The 20,953-nt window shown below is 37.7% G+C and overlaps 1 protein-coding gene across 1 annotated transcript in view; it reads left to right on the top strand.

The window, feature by feature from the left end:
- The window catches only part of LOC149198681 (dihydrolipoyllysine-residue acetyltransferase component 1 of pyruvate dehydrogenase complex, mitochondrial-like), a 286,422-nt gene that overhangs the window by 196,171 nt on the left and 69,298 nt on the right, over positions 1-20,953 (top strand). The window contains exons 13-16 of the mRNA XM_089402112.1: positions 3,763-3,839; positions 3,921-3,983; positions 20,325-20,395; positions 20,509-20,569. Of these exons, the coding sequence (XP_089258238.1) occupies positions 3,763-3,839; positions 3,921-3,983; positions 20,325-20,395; positions 20,509-20,569 (272 nt within the window). The remainder of the gene's footprint in view (positions 1-3,762; positions 3,840-3,920; positions 3,984-20,324; positions 20,396-20,508; positions 20,570-20,953) is intronic.

The raw sequence follows: 20,953 nt of genomic DNA, 5'->3' as shown, positions 1-20,953 counted from the left end.
TTGTAAATACTTCTTCTGCAGAGAGGTGTTGGACAACCTATAACTTCATCCATAATGTGAGAAGAAACAGACTCAATGAAAACTAGGCATAAAGCTTGGTTTATGTGCACTATAACTTGAGGTTGTTGAGTCATTATTGTGATCGGGTTCGAGATGATACATCATATACAACTTGGGACAACAACCCAGAGGAATATAATTTGGAGGATGGTGCTCTACATCTAGAAGAATTGGAAACAATACTTTTCAAAGATGATGAAGAAGCAATAACAACCATGCGACCCCCATCATCCAATAGTAGTGCTCTAGTTGGAACATGTTTGCCTTTGCTTTTGCCACCTCCATCTACATCTACATCCTCACATGGAGGTCATGTGCCTTCTGGTTCTGGTCGTCCAACTATGCGGGAGGAGACTCCCAGTGGACCACCATGGCCTTCTCAAAAGTTAGACATTTCTCGTGGAAAGAGGCCCAAGCATTAACAATAGATAATAGATTTACTTGTCCTTTATAGTTTCTAGTAGTTTTTATAACTATTGACTCTTTCATATTTGTTATGATATTTTTTATAAACAGTATATGACAATTTAAGTTTGAAGTTTGAAGTTGGCAATTATAACTCATTGGTAATGAATTATGAATATATTATATGATGCTTCGTGAAAGTTGAAACATTTCATTTCATGTTAGATATTCTTTGTTATCGTTTGGTTACTTGGTAATGGTAATGGTTACAAGTACAAGTTACAACTTTAGTGATCAATGATGATAAATGTTATATATTGAATTTTGAAAGCTTGAAACTTTAAGATTGATGAATCATGAGACTCAATATGTTGCATGTTACTAACTTATGGACGTGGCTGATGAAGATTATAACTTCTAGATGATTGATGTTATATGGTTCAATCCATGTTTTTATGCCTTTCATATCTAATTTATCATTCTACATGCTTTTGTTGACATATATGCATCAAAATATATAGAAATATATATTATATCAAATTTCGCTCCCGATTTGCTCCCGAACCAAGAGCTTTTGAAAATGTCGCTCCCTGCTCCCGCTCCCACTCCGGCTCCCAAGTAACCTTGCTCCAAATGTGTCAAGAGAGGGAGCACCCCAATGGGGTTAGTAATTCATCCTTTTCATAGTAAAAAATGCATGTGCAGTAGCTCTAAAAAGGATAGGTTCTCTAGGGAGGGTCCCTCAATCGTAGAGGGGAGACAATGCTCCACATGAAGGTGTTCACATGACTAAAGTGCCAAATACATATCAAATGAACCAAAGTTCTAGAGAAATAATCACTTAGGTCAAGTGTGACCTACATACATATATCCATGCTTATGCTAAAGGGGAATTCTGCCTCTAGGTATAAAATTTTTACAATAACATAGCACAACATTTACAAAAGGTTAAGTGAAAAAACCTATGGGAACACTAAGTCATATGTCGTAATAGACCCATCCAAGGACTTTGCACACACTCCTCGACCATAAATGATCTCAATAAGATGGTTAGAATGAGCCATGAGGGCAGGGCTAGCCTTGAAATAGAACCTAGAAGGATGTGCCATAACCAACCATAAGGTTCTAGAGAAATCACCTAAGCAAAAAAAAAAAAAAAAACTTTACATAGATCAACAAGCATGGTCTAGTTAAAGTACAACTGTTACATCATCACAACATTTAGCTCATTACGATACATCACAAAGGTCCTTGTGGAGGCACAAATGATCAATGTTCCACCAAGTTTCCGAGACGTGGGGGCGAGGGAGCGGGATACGCAGGAGCAAAAGATCCCCACCAATTTTTAGGAAACGTGGGGGGACATCGGGGTCTTAAAAACTTATAAATATAAAAATATACGATATATCTTTGAAATTTTAATATTTATAATGTAACTGTCTTTATCATTATATAATATATAACACTTACGTCATGAAGGATAAATGATAAATCGATGAATCATATCACTGAAGTGTGAAACAAATTTAAAACGAAAAGCATGATATCGTATAATCATACATAATACACATAAGTTTGTAACTGTACAATTTAACTACTAACAATGTACAATGAAAATAAATGTTTAAAGTTTTCAAGTTTAAACCTTATTGAAGTTCCAACTATGAATACTGAATATTGAAACAAAAGTCAAGTCTGATACATCAAGAGTCAAATTTTTAGAGTCAAGACTCAAATATATCATATATCAAGATTCAAAATAAACTGAAGTTTGAAACATAAAAGAAAATGTGAAAAGACGAGAGGACGACTGAGCAGAGCGATATCATGAAAATATGAAACAATGTGAAATGAACATTGAAAATAAAGTTTAAACCCTTCCCGCTTCATAAAAATTAGGATACATTTGTTTCCTTAAAAAAAATTGCGACTTTTGTCTAGGGAAATGACCCCACACAATCCCACATGACCCCTTTCGCCTAGGAAACAACTCCATTTGGAGGATGTTACCCCGAAAATTGAGGAAACACCCCCTTACAAGTTTCTCCGCGTACCCTGCTTTTTGGGAGCATGGGGAAATGACCCCCAGTCGTCCCCATGTCCCCCGAGCGCGAGGGAGCTAGGAAACTCAACCCCTAGGTGGGGGGACGCAACCCCGTGGAACACTGCAAATGATCATGGAACACTGGACTCAGAGATCAGCCCAAAAATGTGCACAGGATCAGCTGTGATGTTGGGACAATCTGGCAAAGAAAATGGGTCACCCTGATGCAAATTTGAGTGGTAGTAGACCCCACATTCATTGTATGTTTTGATCGAAAATGGATCCTTGGAAAAATCTCTTTGTTAACTTTGTAATAACCATTTAATTATTTGTTTCTGTCAAAGTTGAGAAAATGTTAAAAATTCCCTTGAATGCTGAAATGAGCCATTGTGATAGTTGGCCTTCCAAGGCAACCCATTAAGAATGAAGGCTGTGATGAAGAGGAGTATTCAATGGAACAAAGAGGAGAGATGAGTAAGAATGAATGACAGTACCAAAGATGAGAGCTTAAGGTAGTCTACCTGATGATTGGTTGAAGTAGTTTGTTCTACAGAGAGTGAAGATTGTTGTCAAGCCATGACTAACTGCAATTTTCCTGATAGTGAGTAACAATACACTAAATCTATCTTATTTACCTAATCTACCTTAGTGAGTAACTGCAAATTTACCTTATTTGTAGGTGATAAGTCTCCCTTGTTTCAGTGTTTGTTAATAACGTCCATGTGCATGCTTTTTGTGGAATTGATATGTTTTTAACTTTAACCATGCTTATGGTTCTTAAATTTGGTCAATGATCTAAGGGAAGTTTTCCAGAAGGTGATCTGCTGGTCCACAAAATTCAGAAATTGTAATTCCTGATGTTGAAAGGTTCCACTGATTAACAGTGTTGTTGAATCTGCCGCATTTGAAGCGCTTTCAAGGTGGGTGACAGTTTAATGATTAATCCTCAATGAAAATTGTTCAGATAAGTCAGCCATGCAATAATTATTTTCATAAATCAGCAGATGCTGTAGTTATTTTTTATTGTTCCTCCTGGGGTGGGAGCGAATGTGGTGTTTTTGTATGACAGTTATTTTTGTGCAAAAATGAATTACATGTGAATAGCTATGCTAGAACGATATCTGCTAGAGTTTTAATTGTGTGATTCCAGATACAACGGCTTTAGTAAAAAGGTTTTTGCATGTGGCATTTTTGTTTTATTATCATAAAACATTCTGTTCTTATATTTGTATTTGGATGATATTTCTGGGCAGCATATTGGAGTGATGAAAAGGGAGAGGTAGTTTTATGCGATTCAATTGACATCTCCATAGCAGTTGCCACTGAAAAGGTAGGTCTCCTAATTCAATCTGGAAATGCTGTTAAGCTTTTATTGCTTAATATTTCTTGATCCACCTCTTCACCTGTTCAGGGGTTGATGACACCAATTTTGCGGAAAGCAGACCAGAAGTCTCTGTCAGCAATCTCGGCTGAGGTGATTAAAATGGGTTATGAAGTCCCTTTTCTATTCTCAACAATTTTTTGTTCTTTTTCATGTTCAGTAATTAGCGATACAAATTAATAAGACATATAGTATATACAGTTCTGCCAGCATAATGTTGGCTATATTATCTAGTACAGTTCCATATATGTTGAATAATGATTCCTGGATTAATGTCTGATCAGCTTAGATCCATCTCAACCCTAGATCTAATAAGCAATGAGAGGGATCAAATGAAAATAGAAATGTAATTTTATTGATGCTTAAAAAGTCTGGGATGAAGATAGATCTATACTGATTTATTTTATTACAGTTTTATAGTTTTATTTTATTACAGTTTTTATAGTTAGATTTTTTGATTATTATGGTTGGGTATTTTTAAATTTCTAATCTTTATAGATTTAGTTTATTAGTGTTACATATGCGACACATCAAGCTGTCCTATAGATGTACCTCGATATTCTTGATGCAACGAGACTTTAAATCTTACTAGTAAAACTGAGATTGAAAGCTGATTAATATCCTGGAGTCATGCCTATAATTGGCCAATGTGACTGTACCTCAAAAATCGAAAAAATAAAACTGTGCTTAAAATCATGAAACATAAGCACTGTAGCCTTGAAAATAGGCTAACAGAGGTGCTAGTAGCACTGATTGCAACCTATCTTCCCCATTGACCCATTGGCATCCATAAAAGATTGAGAAGGAGAAAGTCCTTTTTTCATTCATTCATTCTTTTTCATATTGTGTTAGAGATGTGACCAAGAGGAGCAAACTTGTCTTCCTCTCTATCTTGGACCTTCATTGGTACTTTAGCTCTCTTGTCTTGGAGTTTCTAGGGTTTTTTAGACCTTCTTGGTTCATCGTGATTGCTAGAGTTAGGATTTCGTCCCTTGGAGACTTGGATATTAGGATTTTGTAATCAAACCCTTGGTTATACTCGGTGAAAAGAAGAAGAAGAGGAAATGTATTCCCTTGGAGGACATGCTTGTGTGATGCGTGCTTCTTGAAGCTCCTTAGTATGAATTACAGTTTTCCTTGTTTTCTCTGCCTAGGTTTTGGAGAATTAGAGCATTGCACTGGCCTTGGGATAAGGTTATGTTGTGTGCATGAACATCATCTTTATGAATATTAATGAATTGCCAGCTGTCCAATAATTGTGTAATGGCAGATTTTGATTTTCAGCCATCTATTTCTTTATGGTTTTGCAATTTCCAGCACTTATATGTTTTTTATTTTGACATAAGTTGAGGCTGCAATTGTAATTGATTTAACATTTATATTGAAGAAGATTGGGGCCTATTTGCTGTTATATTACAGCCACCATAAGTGATTTTCAAATTGTTATATGCGTGATAAGATTTTCCTTGAGGGCTGATACTTATTGGCACACTTTGGTATCGTTCTCTTGAATTGCCTAGTGGACTGGGGTTGTTAGGAATTGAAATATTGCCCACTGTTGCTGCTGTTATATTTATATTTCATTACAGCCCCAAGGTTGAAATTTCACAGGATTAAGAACTGGGAAATGGTAATCCTCTAGTGAAGAGTTGATTTTTTTCTCATTAAAAGCCGTTACTTTGGAAATTTTTACATCATGATCGATGGATTTAATTTTTCATTGTATTTTCATTTTCAATACTCATTCATTGTTCATATATACTACATTAATTTATATATTAAGTTGTATATTTCTAAGTTCTATTTATGCTGTATCTCATGGTCACCTCCTCCCCATTTGCTTGAATTTTTGGGCATATTCGTCACCTGTTCCCAAACCTGACCCTCCTATCCCCCGACTTGCAAACATCAAGGTAGTGTTACCCACCATTTTGTGGGTGATATCCATAGGAGGAAAATTTTCTCCTAGATGGATCTCAATTGGCAACCAACAACCCCTTCTGGCCATCAGATAGCTCGGTGTGCCACTATCTCTGCCACCTGAGCCAGCGATGTGGTCCCTCGCCCATCTATTATGATCATATGTTTGAAGGTAGGCCTTCCAAGCTCGAAGGTATGGCTTTTCATTGTGTAGTTGGGTTTTTTTTTACTTATCATGGACACTTTTGGGCATGGATTGGTGGGGGTATTCGATGGAAAGAGTGGGTTTGGTTTGTACTCTTGTCTTCCATGTCCAATTTGATGGTTTGCCTTGTATCTTAGTCCCGTGGGATCTCTTTTATTGGCTACTAGCTTTAGGGGTGGCACTACATGGGAAACCTTGCTTTTGGTTGCGTGGTCCCGTTTCCTAATGCCATATACATCACTCCCCTTTTGCTCATTACGACCCCATTCATCATTTCTCCCATCTGAGTCCACATTTGTCCAATGCGTCCACAACAATGTTTTAAAACTCTGACTTGGCTGAGGGTCGACTCCGACTCCGATTCTGACTCTGTATTGACTTGGTCGGCTCGATTTCAATGACTCGGTCGTTGTAAAAAATACATTAAATATATATTTCTTTTCTATAAAAAACATAATTTTAAAGATTTTCATTCATGTATCCAAACACACAGCATTAAAATATAGATAGAAGACAACATATGATCAAAGTAGGCTCATGAATATATCCATTATATCAAAATGGCACCCGGTGCACTGTCCAATACATACATGATGATGATATAGAGATCAAAACAAAAACACATAACCAAGGAGGCTAGAAATGGCGTTATCCTCCAACATAGATTGTAAGTCATCAAGGAAATAATACAAGGGTCCAAGAGTGTTCCTCACTCAAAGAAAGTCCCAAAGTGCATGTGTACATCTTGAAAAGGTGCATCCTCCACCATGATGTCATCTAGGAGAGACCCTATGTCACCCTTTTCAGGCGTGTGAGTGACATGGCACCCCTAAGGGTAAGCATTGGCATCAAAGAGGGATGTGCTAGCCCTCCCAAGTCATCTCAATGATAACCATCCTCATCTGTGCTTTGGAAGAAGGCACCAACCACCAAAATAGGGTCAAGGCTAGCCGGGGGCATCTTCAGTCCATTTGGGCATATCATCAAATAGTCCAATGTCCAAGCTTTTAAGTTTAGTGTTTTAGCATTTGGAGGCTCATCAAGGGGTGTAGCATCACATGGAATCAACTCTGTTGTGTGTGGAGCATGATTGTTCAAAGGTCTTTGTTTCAGCCGGATGTATACCCCAGGAAGTTTGTACACCCCTCCACGCGGGGGGGCCGATTCCCCCCGGCTGGGGGGTCCGGGGGCCAGGGGTCCCCCGGCGGGGGCTCGAGGGCAGCGCCCCCGAAGCTAAAAACAAATGTAAAATTGCCTTGTAAAAGGATAGTAATTTCTAGTCACTCTGGGCCGTTCATTAGGCAAATGATCTGACGGTAGAACTTATGTTTAGTTTAGGGTTTTTTGCCCTAGAAGGAAACCCCTCTCTTTGTATGAGGGCATTGTATTGGAGGCTGAGATATAGATGTGTATTCTGTGAGCGAGAAACTGAGAGGTGAGACTGTGAGAGAAAACAAAGGATATTACAGCGGATTTGCTGTAGGTTGTGTCTCTTCATTTTGCTGGATAATAGAAAGGAAGGACTGGTTGTTCGGGGTGGACGTAGCCCAAACTGGGTGAACCACGTATATCTGTGTCTCTCTTGTTTTTATGCATTCTCTGTGTTTATATTTCTGCAATATTTTATGTGTTCCATTGCTCCGTAATATATAATTTTCTAACTGGTATCAGAGCCGAAGGTCTATTTGGCTGATAAACTCACAGGAAAGAAGGGTTCCTGGTTCGAGTGGGAGTAATGGCGGAAGATGGTAAGTTTAGGGTCGAGAAATTTAACTGCCAAAACTTCTCGCTGTGGAAGATGCAGATGGAAGATTATCTGTATCAGAAAGATCTGTACCTACCATTGGGCAGAAAAACAAAGATGCCGACAGGTATGACAGATGAAGAATGGAACCTTCTCGATAGAAAGGCACTCGGAACAATACGGTTGTGCCTCGCTGCATCAGTCGCCTTCAACATTTTGAAGGAAACAACGACAGAGGGTTTGATTGAGGCATTGTCGAAACTATATGAAAAACCCTCGGCCTCAAACAAGGTATTTCTCATGAAACGATTATTTAATATGAAGATGTCGGAAGGTGGATCTGTTGCAGACCATTTAAATGATTTTAATACTGTTACAAGTCAGTTATGTTCTGTAGGGGTAAACTTTGATGATGAAGTTAGAGCTCTGTTATTCTTGTGCTCATTACCAGAAAGTTGGAATGGTTTAGTAATGGCCATTAGTAACTCTGTGTCTGGATCTAGTACTTTAAAGTTTGATGATGTTGTCGGTGCTATCCTTAGCGAGGAAATGCGACGGAAAAGCTCCGGTGAGACATCGGGTAATGCTTTGAGTGCAGAGTCTAGGGGAAGAAAAATGGAAAGAGGAAAGAGCTCAAGATATCGCAGTAAATCAAGGAAAGGCAGATCCAAGTCCAGATCGGGGACAGTGTGCTGGAAATGTGGAATGAAAGGACACCTAAAGAAAGACTGTAGATCTCGGAAGGGAAAAGAAGGAGATGCACAGCAAGAAAACAATCACGAAGCAAATGTGACAGGTGAGGTGTTACCAGTTGCTTTGATTCTTTCTTTCGAAAATATTACTGATTCCTGGGTGGTAGATTCAGGGGCCTCATTCCATGCCACACCTGATAAGAAATACTTTCATGACTATGTTCAAGGAGATTTTGGACAAGTTCGTTTGGGTGATGATAAACCCTGTAAAATTATTGGAATGGGTAAGGTTCTTGTAAAACAACAGAATGGAAACCAATGGCTACTAAAGGAGGTAAGGCATGTTCCAGATCTAAAGAAAAATCTAATTTCAACAGGGCAGCTAGGCGGTGAAGGTTGTGTGACAACTTTCACAGATAAAGCTTCGAAGGTCACCAAAGGAGCCCTGGTAATAGCAAAAGGCGAAAAGGTTGGTACATTGTATTTATGCAATCGTATTTGTAACTCTGTTAATGCTTTAACTTCCAAAGGAGCAGATGTAGCATTATGGCATCATAGGCTCAGACACATGAGTGAAAAGGGGATGAAGATTCTTCACTCAAGGAATTTGTTGCCGGGTTTGAAGAATGTTGATTCGGATTTCTGTGAGAATTGCATTTATGGAAAATAGAAGAGAGTCAGATTTCTCAGAGTTGGGAAAGAAAAGAAGAGCGAAAAATTAGAGCTTGTGCATACAGATGTATGGGGACCTCCTCAGGTATCATCTCTCGGTGACTTTCGTTATTATGTTACTTTTATTGATGATGCAACTAGAAAAACTTGGATTTATTGTATTAAGAATAAATTTGACGTATTTGATACTTTCAAGAAATGGAAAGCTTTGGTTGAGATTGAGACAGGAAAGAAATTGAAGTGTCTTAGATCAGACAATGGAGGTGAATATTGCAGCAAAGAGTTTGATAGGTACTGTTCAGAACATGGAATTCGCAGAGAGAAGACAGTTCCGAGAACACCACAAGAAAATGGTGTATCAGAAAGGATGAATAGAATGATCATGGAGCGTGCAAGGTGCATGAGATTGCATGCAGGATTGCCTTTACAGTTTTGGGCAGATGCTGTAGATACTGCTGTTTATCTAATAAACTGAGGGACTTCAAGTTCCTTGGATGGTGGTGTTCCGGAGGAAGCATGGACAGGTAAAAAGGTAAACTACTCCTTTTTAAAGCCTTTTGGTTGTGAGGCCTTTGTCCATATTGATAAAGAAAATAGAACAAAGCTTGAGGCAAAGTCAAAGAAATGTACCTTTATTGGATATGGTGTTAATGATTTTGGTTATCGCTTATATGATTACGAAAATCACAAAATCATTAGGAGCAGAGATGTAATATTCAATGAAAAGGTCTTGTATAAGAATCAGTTGCAGGAAAATAAATAGGAAAAAGAAAACAAGGAATACGTAGTTCTTGATGAAATCACTGAAAAGGTAAAGGTGCCTGAAAATAATAATAATCAACAACAACAATCACCACAACAGCAACAGGTACACCAAACACCTGAAAGTGGTGTTAGAAGATCTACCAGGATAAGTAGACCCCCTGAACGATACTCTCCTTCATTATATTATTTATTGTTGACTGATTCTGGTGAACCCGAATGTTATGAATAAGCAATGCAGGTTGAAAGCAGGAAGAAGTGGGAGGTAGCCATGGAAGAAGAGATGGACTCCTTAATGCATAACCAGACTTAGGATTTAATCAGGTTGCCTGTAGGAAAAACTACATTGAAGAATAAATGGGTTTACAGGCTGAAGGAAGAAGATGGAGGAAAACAGAGGTACAAAGCTAGACTTGTGGTGAAGGGGTTTGCACAGAAGAAAGGTATTGATTTTGACGAAATATTTTCTCTTGTTGTTAAAATGACTTCAATCAGAACTATTTTAAGTCTTGTAGAAGCTGAAGATTTGCATCTTGAGCAGTTAGATGTAAAGACAACCTTTCTCCATGGGGATTTGGAGGAAGAGATATATATGCAGCAGCCATAAGGATATGAGGTGAAAGGGAAGGAGAAACTAGTGTGCAGGTTGAAGAAGAGCTTGTATGGCTTAAAATAGGCTCCAAGGCAGTGGTATCTAAAATTTGACAAGTTTATGTCTGAACAAGGTTATACTAGATGTCACTCTGATCATTGTGTTTACTGAAAAAGAAAAATGATGGTAGCTATATTATATTGTTATTGTATGTGGATGACATGCTTGTTGCAGGATCTAACATGCATGAAATAAATGTACTCAAAATAAAATTGGCAAATTCATTTGCAATGAAGGATTTGGGAGCTGCAAAACAAATCCTTGGTATGAGAATCACTAGAGACAGGAAAAATCGCAAATTAACATTGTCTCAGAATGAGTACATACAAAAGTTGTTGAAAAGATTTAATATGCACAATGCAAAACCAGTTAGTACACCTTTTGCTAGCCATTTCAAACTTAGTAAGGAAATGTGCCCAAAGACCCAAGAAGACATGGATTATATGTTTAAAGTTCCATATGCATCAGCAGTTGGAAGCTTAATGTATGCAATGGTCTGCACAAGGCCTGATATTGCACATGCAGTGGGAGTTGTAAGCAGGTACATGAACAATTCAGGAAAGGAACATTGGATGGCAGTGAAATGGATTCTCAGATATTTGAAAGGTACCACAAATCAAGCATTATGCTTTGGTGGTGTAAACATTCTCTACAGGGATATGTTGATGCAGATATGGCAGGTGACAGGGATAACAGGAGGAGCACTACAGGATATGTATTTACTGTTGGTGGAACAACTGTTAGTTGGATTTCAAAAACCCAAAGTGTTGTTGCACTTTCAACAACAGAAGCAGAGTATGTTGCTGCTACAGAGGCTAGTAAAGAAATGATTTGGTTACAAAGGTTTATGGGTGAATTGGGTAAGGAGCATGATATGGGCACGTTATACAGTGATAGCCAAAGTGCCATTCATCTTGCAAAGAACTCAGCATTTCATTCTAGGACTAAACACATACAGCTCAAGTACCATTTCATACGATCAGTGTTGGAAGATGGAGAGTTGAAGCTGGAAAAGATACACACTAGCCAAAATCCTGCAGATATGCTAACAAAAGTTGTAACTAGGGAGAAACAGAGAATATGCTCAGTTTCAATTGGTCTTCAAGGATGCCGATGAAGATGAAAAACAGCCAGGTCCAAAGAGGAGTCATTGTCCAACAAATGGAGCAGCGGTGGAATTTCTACAATCATTCTCCAAGTGGGAGATTGTTGTGTGTGGAGCATGATTGTTCAAAGGTTTTTGTTTCAGCCGGATGTATACCCTAGGAAGTTTGTACACCCCTCCACGCGAGGGGGACTTGTCCCCCCCGCGGGGGTGCGGGGGGGCCGATCCCCCCCGGCTGGGGGGTCCGGGGGCTCGGGGGCAGCGCCCCCGAAGCTAAAAACAAATGTAAAATTGCCTTGTAAAAGTATAGTAATTTCTAGTCAATCTGGGCCGTTCATTAGGCAGATGATCTGACAGTAGAACTTATGTTTAGTTTAGGGTTTTTTGCCCTAGAAGGCAACCCCTCTCTTTGTATGAGGGCATTGTATTGGAGGCTGAGATATAGATGTGTATTCTGTGAGCGAGAAACTGAGAGGTGAGACTGTGAGAGAAAACAGAGGATATTACAGCGGATTTGCTGTAGGTTGTGTCTCTTCATTTTGCTAGATAATAGAAAGGAAGGATTGGCTGTTCGGGGTGGACGTAGCCCAAACTGGGTGAACCACGTATATCTGTGTCTCTCTTGTTTTATGCGTTCTCTGTGTTTATATTTCTGCAATATTTTATGTGTTCCATTGCTCCGTAATATATAATTTTCTAACAAACTCAAGGCTCGATGCTCATCTTTGGAGGGCCAAGGTTGGGGCCACAAAGTTAGGTTTGCTTTAAGAAAGGGGCAAAGAACCTATTGGAAGGTTTTGAAGAAGAATGAAGCTATCCCTTAAGGAATCTCTACTACATATGTGATACCAACTAAACAAACCTCTCAAGATCAAGCGAGATAAACTTATTTAGGGACAAAAAACCATTAAAGTATCATCGTGAAAACCTTGGAGTCCCCCAAAAGCATTTTTTTTAAATCGTTGTTTTTTAATTCACGGGCCGCTATCATCCAACTCGGCTGAGCCAGCCGAGTTATTATCGAGCCAGCCGAACCGGTTCACTAGCCGAGTCGACCTGGTGAGGCCTTGACTCGGACCAACTCGGTCGAATCGGTTCCGAGCCGGCCGAATCTTAAAACACTGGTCCACAACGAGTTAGCCTCCCCCTCCTCTTGTCCACACCTTGGGTCGACCCTGGAATGACACCCCGAAGGTTGATGTAGCTAAAAGGAAAGGAAAAAGCATAATTTGGCCATTCTCAACAAGAAATGTACCATAAAATGCAAAAGATGGCTGGGACATACAAATTTAGCAAGTGGGAAATAACAAAATGTGAGCTCTACCCCTTATCTATGGCCATCACCTTAGGTCCTATATGAGCCCCCTCCATCATTAAGGAACCCATGGTTATCCCAACCCCTGCTGGGCGATGAAATGCCCCACCTTAATGGGGTATCCATTGCTATATTCTACGCATCATGCTTTCATCCCTAGGAGCCCTGAGCAGTTACGAAGAAAAATCAATCAAAAGCAAAAGGCATATGAAGAAGGGTGAAAAAACAAAGGCAGGGGTAACCCATGTACTATGATTGCTCCCTCCTACACTCATATACCCAAGTGTGGGCTTCCCCTATTACATCTACCCTTGTACTGTGGCATGTGGCTTGGAGCCTTCCCTTGATCCCCAATCCATTCCATCATTATATCACATGCCACCTACCACTTGATGGATGTGCCATGGACATGTCGCCCCCTTTAAAGGTTTAAGCCACCTAATAGAGTCCTTGGTTAACCCTTTTATTGAGCTTGGAGACACTTGTACATGTTAAAAGCCCGCTATGGAAGGGCACGCCGCCATGAAGTGTCTACTTGTTTTCCATGATTTGTAAGCTATTTTACTCGATTATTCTAATGATTTGTTGTACTGGAAAGTGAGGGGATGCATTGGATCTTATACAAGATTGCAGGTGGGTCTCCATTTTGGGTTTGGTCTCCCTATACGGGGTCCAAGCCCTCCAGAGGGTCATGTTGGCGCTTGTAGGGTGAGTGTTGAGATCCATGGGCCTCCACCATAGCAGAGAGTAGATTGCTACTTCATGGATCCCTCAACACCATTAAGTGATTTCTCATGTTCCACCTTTTTGGATGTGGATGATGCACTTGGACCACCATGCCCAACCAACTTCGCACTTGCACCATTGAAGCGAACAAAGTTCCTTCTGTAAATTAATTACTCCAAAAGACTTGGGATATAAATATATCTATGAGGCTATGTTGCAGGAAACGTGGTATAGAGGTCCGTTTCCGTACGGAAACGGGTACGAAATGCGGAAACGCGTTTCCGGCCGTACTGCCACGTTTCTCGAAATGGTAACGTGGCCAGTACAGCCAGAAACGCGTTTCAGAGCCATACGACCCACGTTTCCTCATTAACTTGTGTGTTTTTTTTTTTTTTTTTTTTTTTTTAATTTACTTTTAGGGTATGTTAGTGACTTCTTGTTGCTTCTAGATGCGTGTCTAAAGTTATAAAAGTGAATTTTTGCCCTAGTGTTGATATGCACTTCATCAGGAAGTTTGAGGGATATGCAGTTCATGGTAATGTTAAATTCTTAAAGTAAAAGTGATATTCTCCTTTATTTTTCATTTTCATCCTTTTACTTAAATTTTTAACATTACCATGAAATGACTCAGGATGTTTGAGAGTGGTTTAACCCTCATTGGATTTCATATGGAGAAAGTAGAATTTTAGATCTCACTCTAAATCAAGCAGACTTATTTGTTTTTCAGGATTTCAGGATTGGAGGGATTGCAATGTTTCCATTGGATTTTATCATGTACTAGGGTATGGAACTTGTATTTAATCAAGAGAACCAAGCTCTCTATGCAAGGGAAACTCCCAATAATCAAGATCATGTAGGGTACTAGGGTATGAAACGTGTATTTAATCAAGAGCACTAAGGTCGTTCGACTATGTAGGAGGAGACTCCTAATACAACAGTGGTCCTTCTAAAGAATGGGATGTGGATGCAGAAAATCCTGATTTGGATCTCTCTCTTGCAACCTTATAGTCTTTATTGTACTTGCAGCCTCATATATTAATATAAATAAAGGCTGATTTTGAGATTTGGATATATAATAAAAGTTGCTTTTGGATATTCCGATATTTTTATTTTCATTATGTGAGCATTCATGAGTAAATGTGATGTAAATTAAATCTTAATGTTTAAGTGTAATAAATTATAATGTATCATTTATGCTTTATGATTGCACATATATATATATATATATATTTAAATATTTTCAATATATATATATATATATATATTCGCGTTTCCCCGTTTCCAAAATTTGGGGAGGTCGCGTTTCGTATCGCTTCCCGTTTCGGAAACTCGTACCCGTTTCCCTGTTTCGTGCAACTTAGCTATGAGGATATTATATATTAAATGTGTGAATAAGAATGAATGATGAATTTACAAATGAGAACGAGAGGCTTGCTTATATATCAAGCAAGTGTCTTTTCATGAAGAGTCATGTCTTCATTTAGACATGCCTCTTCAACCTAATTACTACTTAACTAATAATTAATTATGATTATTATCATTTACATTATATTTATATCTTTTATTCGTTACGTTGCCTCCTTCCTCAAAAAGCTTTGTCCTCAAAGCTTGTCGATGAAAAAAGGCTTGATCTTTTTTTCGGCTTCGAACGTCTTTCTCTCTTGGAATAGTCATCCTCGTTGATACAAGTTGATGTGATCTTCTTAGTGACAAACAAAATTGTCACACTGAGAAGGGATTAGACCATCCTAGATTAATCTTCTGTGTAATATTCTGATCACTGGAATTTTGTAACGACTTGTCAGCGTAAGACGGAATTGATGTTATGTCATTATTCTCTGAAACATTAATTTGTCGTCTACGGTTTGAATGGTCCTGATACACAGCTTGGTTGATTTGTCTATTCTCATGATTCAGATGCTGATATAAAGTTTTTAGATTTTCTTCTGGTGAAGATGTTGTTGAATTGGTTATGGAACATTGACTTGGGATGTCCATTGTCTGAACTGCAACATCTACGTGTGTCGTTTCTTCAACTGACTTGTCTTCTTGAGTTGTCATATTCACTGGATCGGTATTCGTTCTCTTATTTTCAACATGGACTGCTACGACTGGAGATTCCGATGCTTCTTCTTGAGTGAATTGTTTCAACTTATCTTTTAGTGCTTTCTTATCATCCTTAAGCTTCTTAATTTGAGTGAGTAGACTTTGATTATGGTTTTTCAGTCGTAAAAGTTCTTTGATTTCTGATTTATCAACCTTATTTTCAGTGTTTTGAATTTTAAAATTTTCATCTTTTAGATCTTTGATTTGTTCTAATAATTTTTTATTAAGTTTCTTTAAACGCAAAGTTTCCTCTTCTTGTTCTAATAAGTGCTCCTTGAGTTCCTTCTTTGATGCTTTAGCTTTCTTGACTTGTTCGAGTAGCTTTTCTTGGTGATCTCTTAGGCGCGAAATTTCTTTGTCTCTGCTGCAGATGACTTCTTCAAGCTCTTTTTGCTTCTTTGATATAGTTTTTTCGTTATCTTGAAACATCAAATCTGAGATATCCTTAAGGTCTTCTAATGAAGATTTTATTGATTTTGATTTACTTGTTATGTCTCGAAACATGACCATCTTCCCTTTATAAGGAAATGTCAAAACTTGTTTCTTTATGTTTAACATGAATGTACCCAAATCCTTAAACTAGCGTTGACCGAGTATGATGTCAGTGTTTCTATCCGTCCTTACAACATGAAACTGAGATATGTAGTCATAATGACCTATTGTCACTTGTAGATCACTAATTTTATACTTGTTTTGGTCAAAAATATTTTTCTTTACACCAATTCTTAGCTCTGGAATTAATAGTTGATTTTCCAAGTTGATGTTGATATAATTTTTTTCATTGCTTGGGTTGATGGCGACATTAACTTCTCTTCCTTGGATATTTCTTTTTAATGTAATTACTCTATGATCTGTAACTGAAAGACCATTATAGGAAAACCTTTCTTCCTTCATCATTTTAATTTTGTATGGAATTTTTTTAATTTTTTAACTTATTTTATCTCCCTTTTTTTATATATATATTTCCAATATTCTCCCTTAATGTGGATTGTTAAAAACTTGAATACCCTTTTATTAAAAAAAAAATACTCCTTTATATTGTTGCCCTCTATATATGTATGTATTTCTTTATATTAAGACCCCTTTCCAAAATAACTTTATTATTTTATAATAATAATAGTTTCACTTCTTTTTTTTATAATAATAAATTGGTCCCTTTTTTTATATACTTAATTACTTCCTTGATAAATTTTTAATGTCACCCCACTTAATATAAAAGTCACACTTAATATAAGCTTTTATGATGTCACCACACTTAATAAATATAAAGGTATGACACGGTCATGATTTTCGCAATACTTTTTAAGTAAAAAGTAATATTTACCTTTCACGTAAGAGCTTTTGTATCCCTTTTTTTCTTTAACTTTTAAAATACCATGGGCTATTACCATGGGTTGTTTTTAAAACCTCCTTAAAATGTTCTCCACGTAAAAAGTAAAACCTATTCCTTTTGTTTTTTTTTTTAACTTTTTAAAATACCATGGGCAATTACCATGGGTTGTTTTTAAAACCACGGGCTTCTCTACGTAAAAAGTTTTAAATATACTTGGTATGAGATTTTGTATCCGTTTTGTTTTTTTTTTTTCTTTTTTTTTTTTTTTTTTTTATTTTATTTACTTATTTTTTTTGGGTTAATTTTTTTTTGTGGCCAAAGGCCTAAAAAATAGAGAAAAGGAGAAACTCCCAAATATTTAGCGAACGCTTGCACTGCAATAGCAATAAATTTGACGAAGAGTTGATAGCCAAAGGCCTGGTGATCAGCGAAATGTGGCTTTGATACCAAATGAAGTGAACAAAGTTCCTTCTGTAAATTAATTGCTCCAAAAGAGTTGGGATATAAATATATCCATGAGGATATTATATATTAAATGTGTGAATAAGAATGAATGATGAATTTACAAATGAGAACGAGAGGCTTGCTTATATATCAAGCAAGTGTCTTTTCATGAAGAGTCATGTCTCATTTAGACATGCCTCTTCAACTTAATTACTAAACTAATAATTAATTATGATTATTATCATTTACATTATATTTAAATTATTTATATATTTTATTCGTTACAACCATACACTTAGCAAATGTTCCTAGGCCCATATGAGGATGTGTCTCACCATGGGAGATAGAGGGAGGGCTTATGTCATCATTCTAGCCCTTACAGATGGTATACAAACATTATTGATCCACTTGGAGACCCATGAGGATGTCATTGTGCCCCCACACCCACTTGGGGACACCACATTTGATTTGCTTGGATATCAAGGGGCCAACCCCTTGGTCACTATGTTTGGAGCCTATTCTCTCACATTGGCACATTTTGGACTCCATTAGGCCTCTTCAAGGGCCCAACGACTCATTGTTTTTACTATTTTGTCCTCTTGAGTGGCTTATCTTTGTATTATGGAGCTATCTTGGTGGGCTTGTCACCAAGTCATGTCATTATTGTACATTATTTTATTATTAAGGGGCATTATTAGGCTAATTGGCTATTCGAACCCCCTTATGGATTGTATAAATATATTAGAGGTCCATTCATTTCTCTCATCACATTTTTGGATTGGACTATCTCTTCTTGAGAATTTCGGCTAGCTTCTTTGATGGATGAATTGGATTTCTAAATGCATTTCGATGTTTGGAAGAGCTTAAATCTTGTCTTGGAGTTTCGATTTTCTTGCACATTGATGATTGGAAGAATTTCGCTATACTTGTGAGTATATTTTCATGTTTTATCTTGAAATTTTGTCTCATGTTTAATCTATGAAATATTTTCGCTCATGAAGCTGGTGAAGCTACCCTAATTGTAGTGTGAAGTTGTAATCTTGTCTTTGTGAGGGATTTTTCATATGATTTGTGTGAAGTATGGTGGATTATTGTCCTAGAGGTATATGCTTGGCTCATAATTACCTTGATAAGTCATCATTTGCAAATATTTAGAAATATAAATTTCCCTTGTAACCTAGTTGTTGCTAAATGCCATACGAAGTTGCTGGGGAACTCCTTGATTGGAATTAAGCATCTCTAAACATTGTTTTCATTAGACTCCATTCTCCCAATAGGCTAGGCACTAGTCTAGTCCAAAGGTGATCACAAAGAGGAAACTCTTTTTCACCTTCTCTTGTTTCCAAGGCCTAACCTTAAAAGGCTTCCTAGGGCATCACATGAAATCATTGCCAGCCATAAAAAATCCTTAAAAACTGGTCTAGAACTGCATTGGGGTCTTCTTGAGGGGTCCTCCAATTTTGAGCTCAATTCGACAGTGGATTCCCGAGATATCGCATGCCCTAGCTCAAAGTGTTCTTCTTCGTAGCTTTCGTTCGTTAGTGGCTTCATTAGGATCATTGCACTGAAATTCCTGGATAAATTCAATTCCTTTGATGCTATTCTCCTCCCAACTTGGTCAAGACCATCAATTTGTTGCTACAAACCAAACCCTTGGCCTTGTTCTGGTCCACTTGGTCTTCTTTGTTGTCCCGCAAACTTAAGGCTCGAATTTCACGAAAATCACTAGAAACCCTTTCTTTTAGGGTTCCTTGATCTTGGGTACCTCTTTCAAGTATCGGTCTTGGTAATCCCTTAGCCCTTCTAAGAGATCCATTCATCTATCTTCTATGGCAAGCAACCCCATTATTTGAGCCTCTCTTGTGAATAGGCTTTAGGAATCACCCAATAGCCTATCATTGATCCATTTATTCTAGTGATTCCTCTCGTACCGAGACTCCTCCCATCGGTTAAAGTCCGTAAGAACAGGGACCTTTAGCTGAGGTGACAATGGGCTATTGCTCCATTGTTGCCACTTGACCTAGTAGTTGCTATATAGGATCCCCTCCTAGGACCGCTGCTAATTTGAGCGGTAACAGGTAGCATGGATAACATGATTTATATGATTTGAAATACTTCTGGAAAGCTGTTTTAGTGTAATAGGTTGGAGAATACTTCTCAAGTTTCATTCATGTTTTCCAGTTCATTGGACTGAGTTATGTACACAAAATGAATTTCTTCTAATGATTGGATGGCATCTTTTGGAGCGTTTGGCATATAGTGTAAGGTTCTCTCATACATAGAACTTCTTTTGATTAATATTATGGCTTTTTTTTAATGTATTTCTTCAAAATCTCATCTTGTAGCTGTTGTCTTGGGTTTAATAGTTCTGTTCCAATGTCTTTGGTGGGCTTCAATTGAATGCCAGTTTTTAGAGTATCTAACAAATTTGACAATTCTTTTGGCCAAAGCCATATTTTTATGTGGTTTACATTTAGGAAACACATATTTTGCTCTAAATTTGATCCCAACTATTTTAGGGTTTAATCCTAGTGCTTGTAACAAACACAAAACTATACTTGTATTATTTCTTGTTTATTTTGTATTATTCGTTATGGTCATCTTCATTTTTTTTTGAAATAACCAGATTTTTTATAAAGTGAGGGCAGTCTGTCTGAATTATTTTGGATTGGTCCTATGAGATATCAGTATCTGAATAATGTCCAATTAAACCTCTTGAGTATCACTTAATTAATATACAGTGGTTTGTCCTGCACAGGTGAAGGAACTGGCAAATAAAGCAAGGGTTGGAAAGCTGACCCCTAGTGAATTTCAAGGTGGAACTTTCAGGCAAGTCTAGAGAATGCCCCCTTAACACATAAAATTTGTACTATACTGCAACAGATGAGTCTGATTTGCAGACATGATAAGCATTCTACTGATATCTGGATTGCTGAATGCAGCATTTCTAACCTGGGAATGTTCCCTGTAGACCGTTTCTGTGCAATTATCAATCCTCCACAGGTATGCTATAATTCGAAGAAAAGTTGTAGAATTTTGGGTGGAAGATTATTGGGTGTTGCTATAAACTATGAAGTTTATTGGTTTGGCTACTCATGGAAGTAATTAATGAAGATTTCAATATTACACTGATGGGGTGCAGGAAAACCATTACAGATGTATTGCTTGAAAATCAATCTCCATATATTATATAACATATTTAATGTGTGTCTAGCTGTCTCCAGCACATTTTGTGCAACATAACAGTCTGGGAGAAGCTGTAGAGCTCATTGGAATGATTTACATCTGGTTCCAACTTCTAATGTATATTGTTTTTGGAAATGGGGGTATAGTAGCGTGAAGTTTTTTTCATGGGTTCTGCACCTAAGGGTCCATGCAAACCGAATG

The sequence above is a fragment of the Pinus tabuliformis genome, chromosome 2_1 (assembly GCF_031772625.1).
Source record: "Pinus tabuliformis cultivar Carrire ecotype Pingquan chromosome 2_1, CPIR1, whole genome shotgun sequence".
Classification (NCBI taxonomy): domain Eukaryota; kingdom Viridiplantae; phylum Streptophyta; class Pinopsida; order Pinales; family Pinaceae; genus Pinus; species Pinus tabuliformis.
Note: the sequence above shows the minus strand (reverse complement) of the source record. Positions and strands in the feature narration are given on the sequence as shown.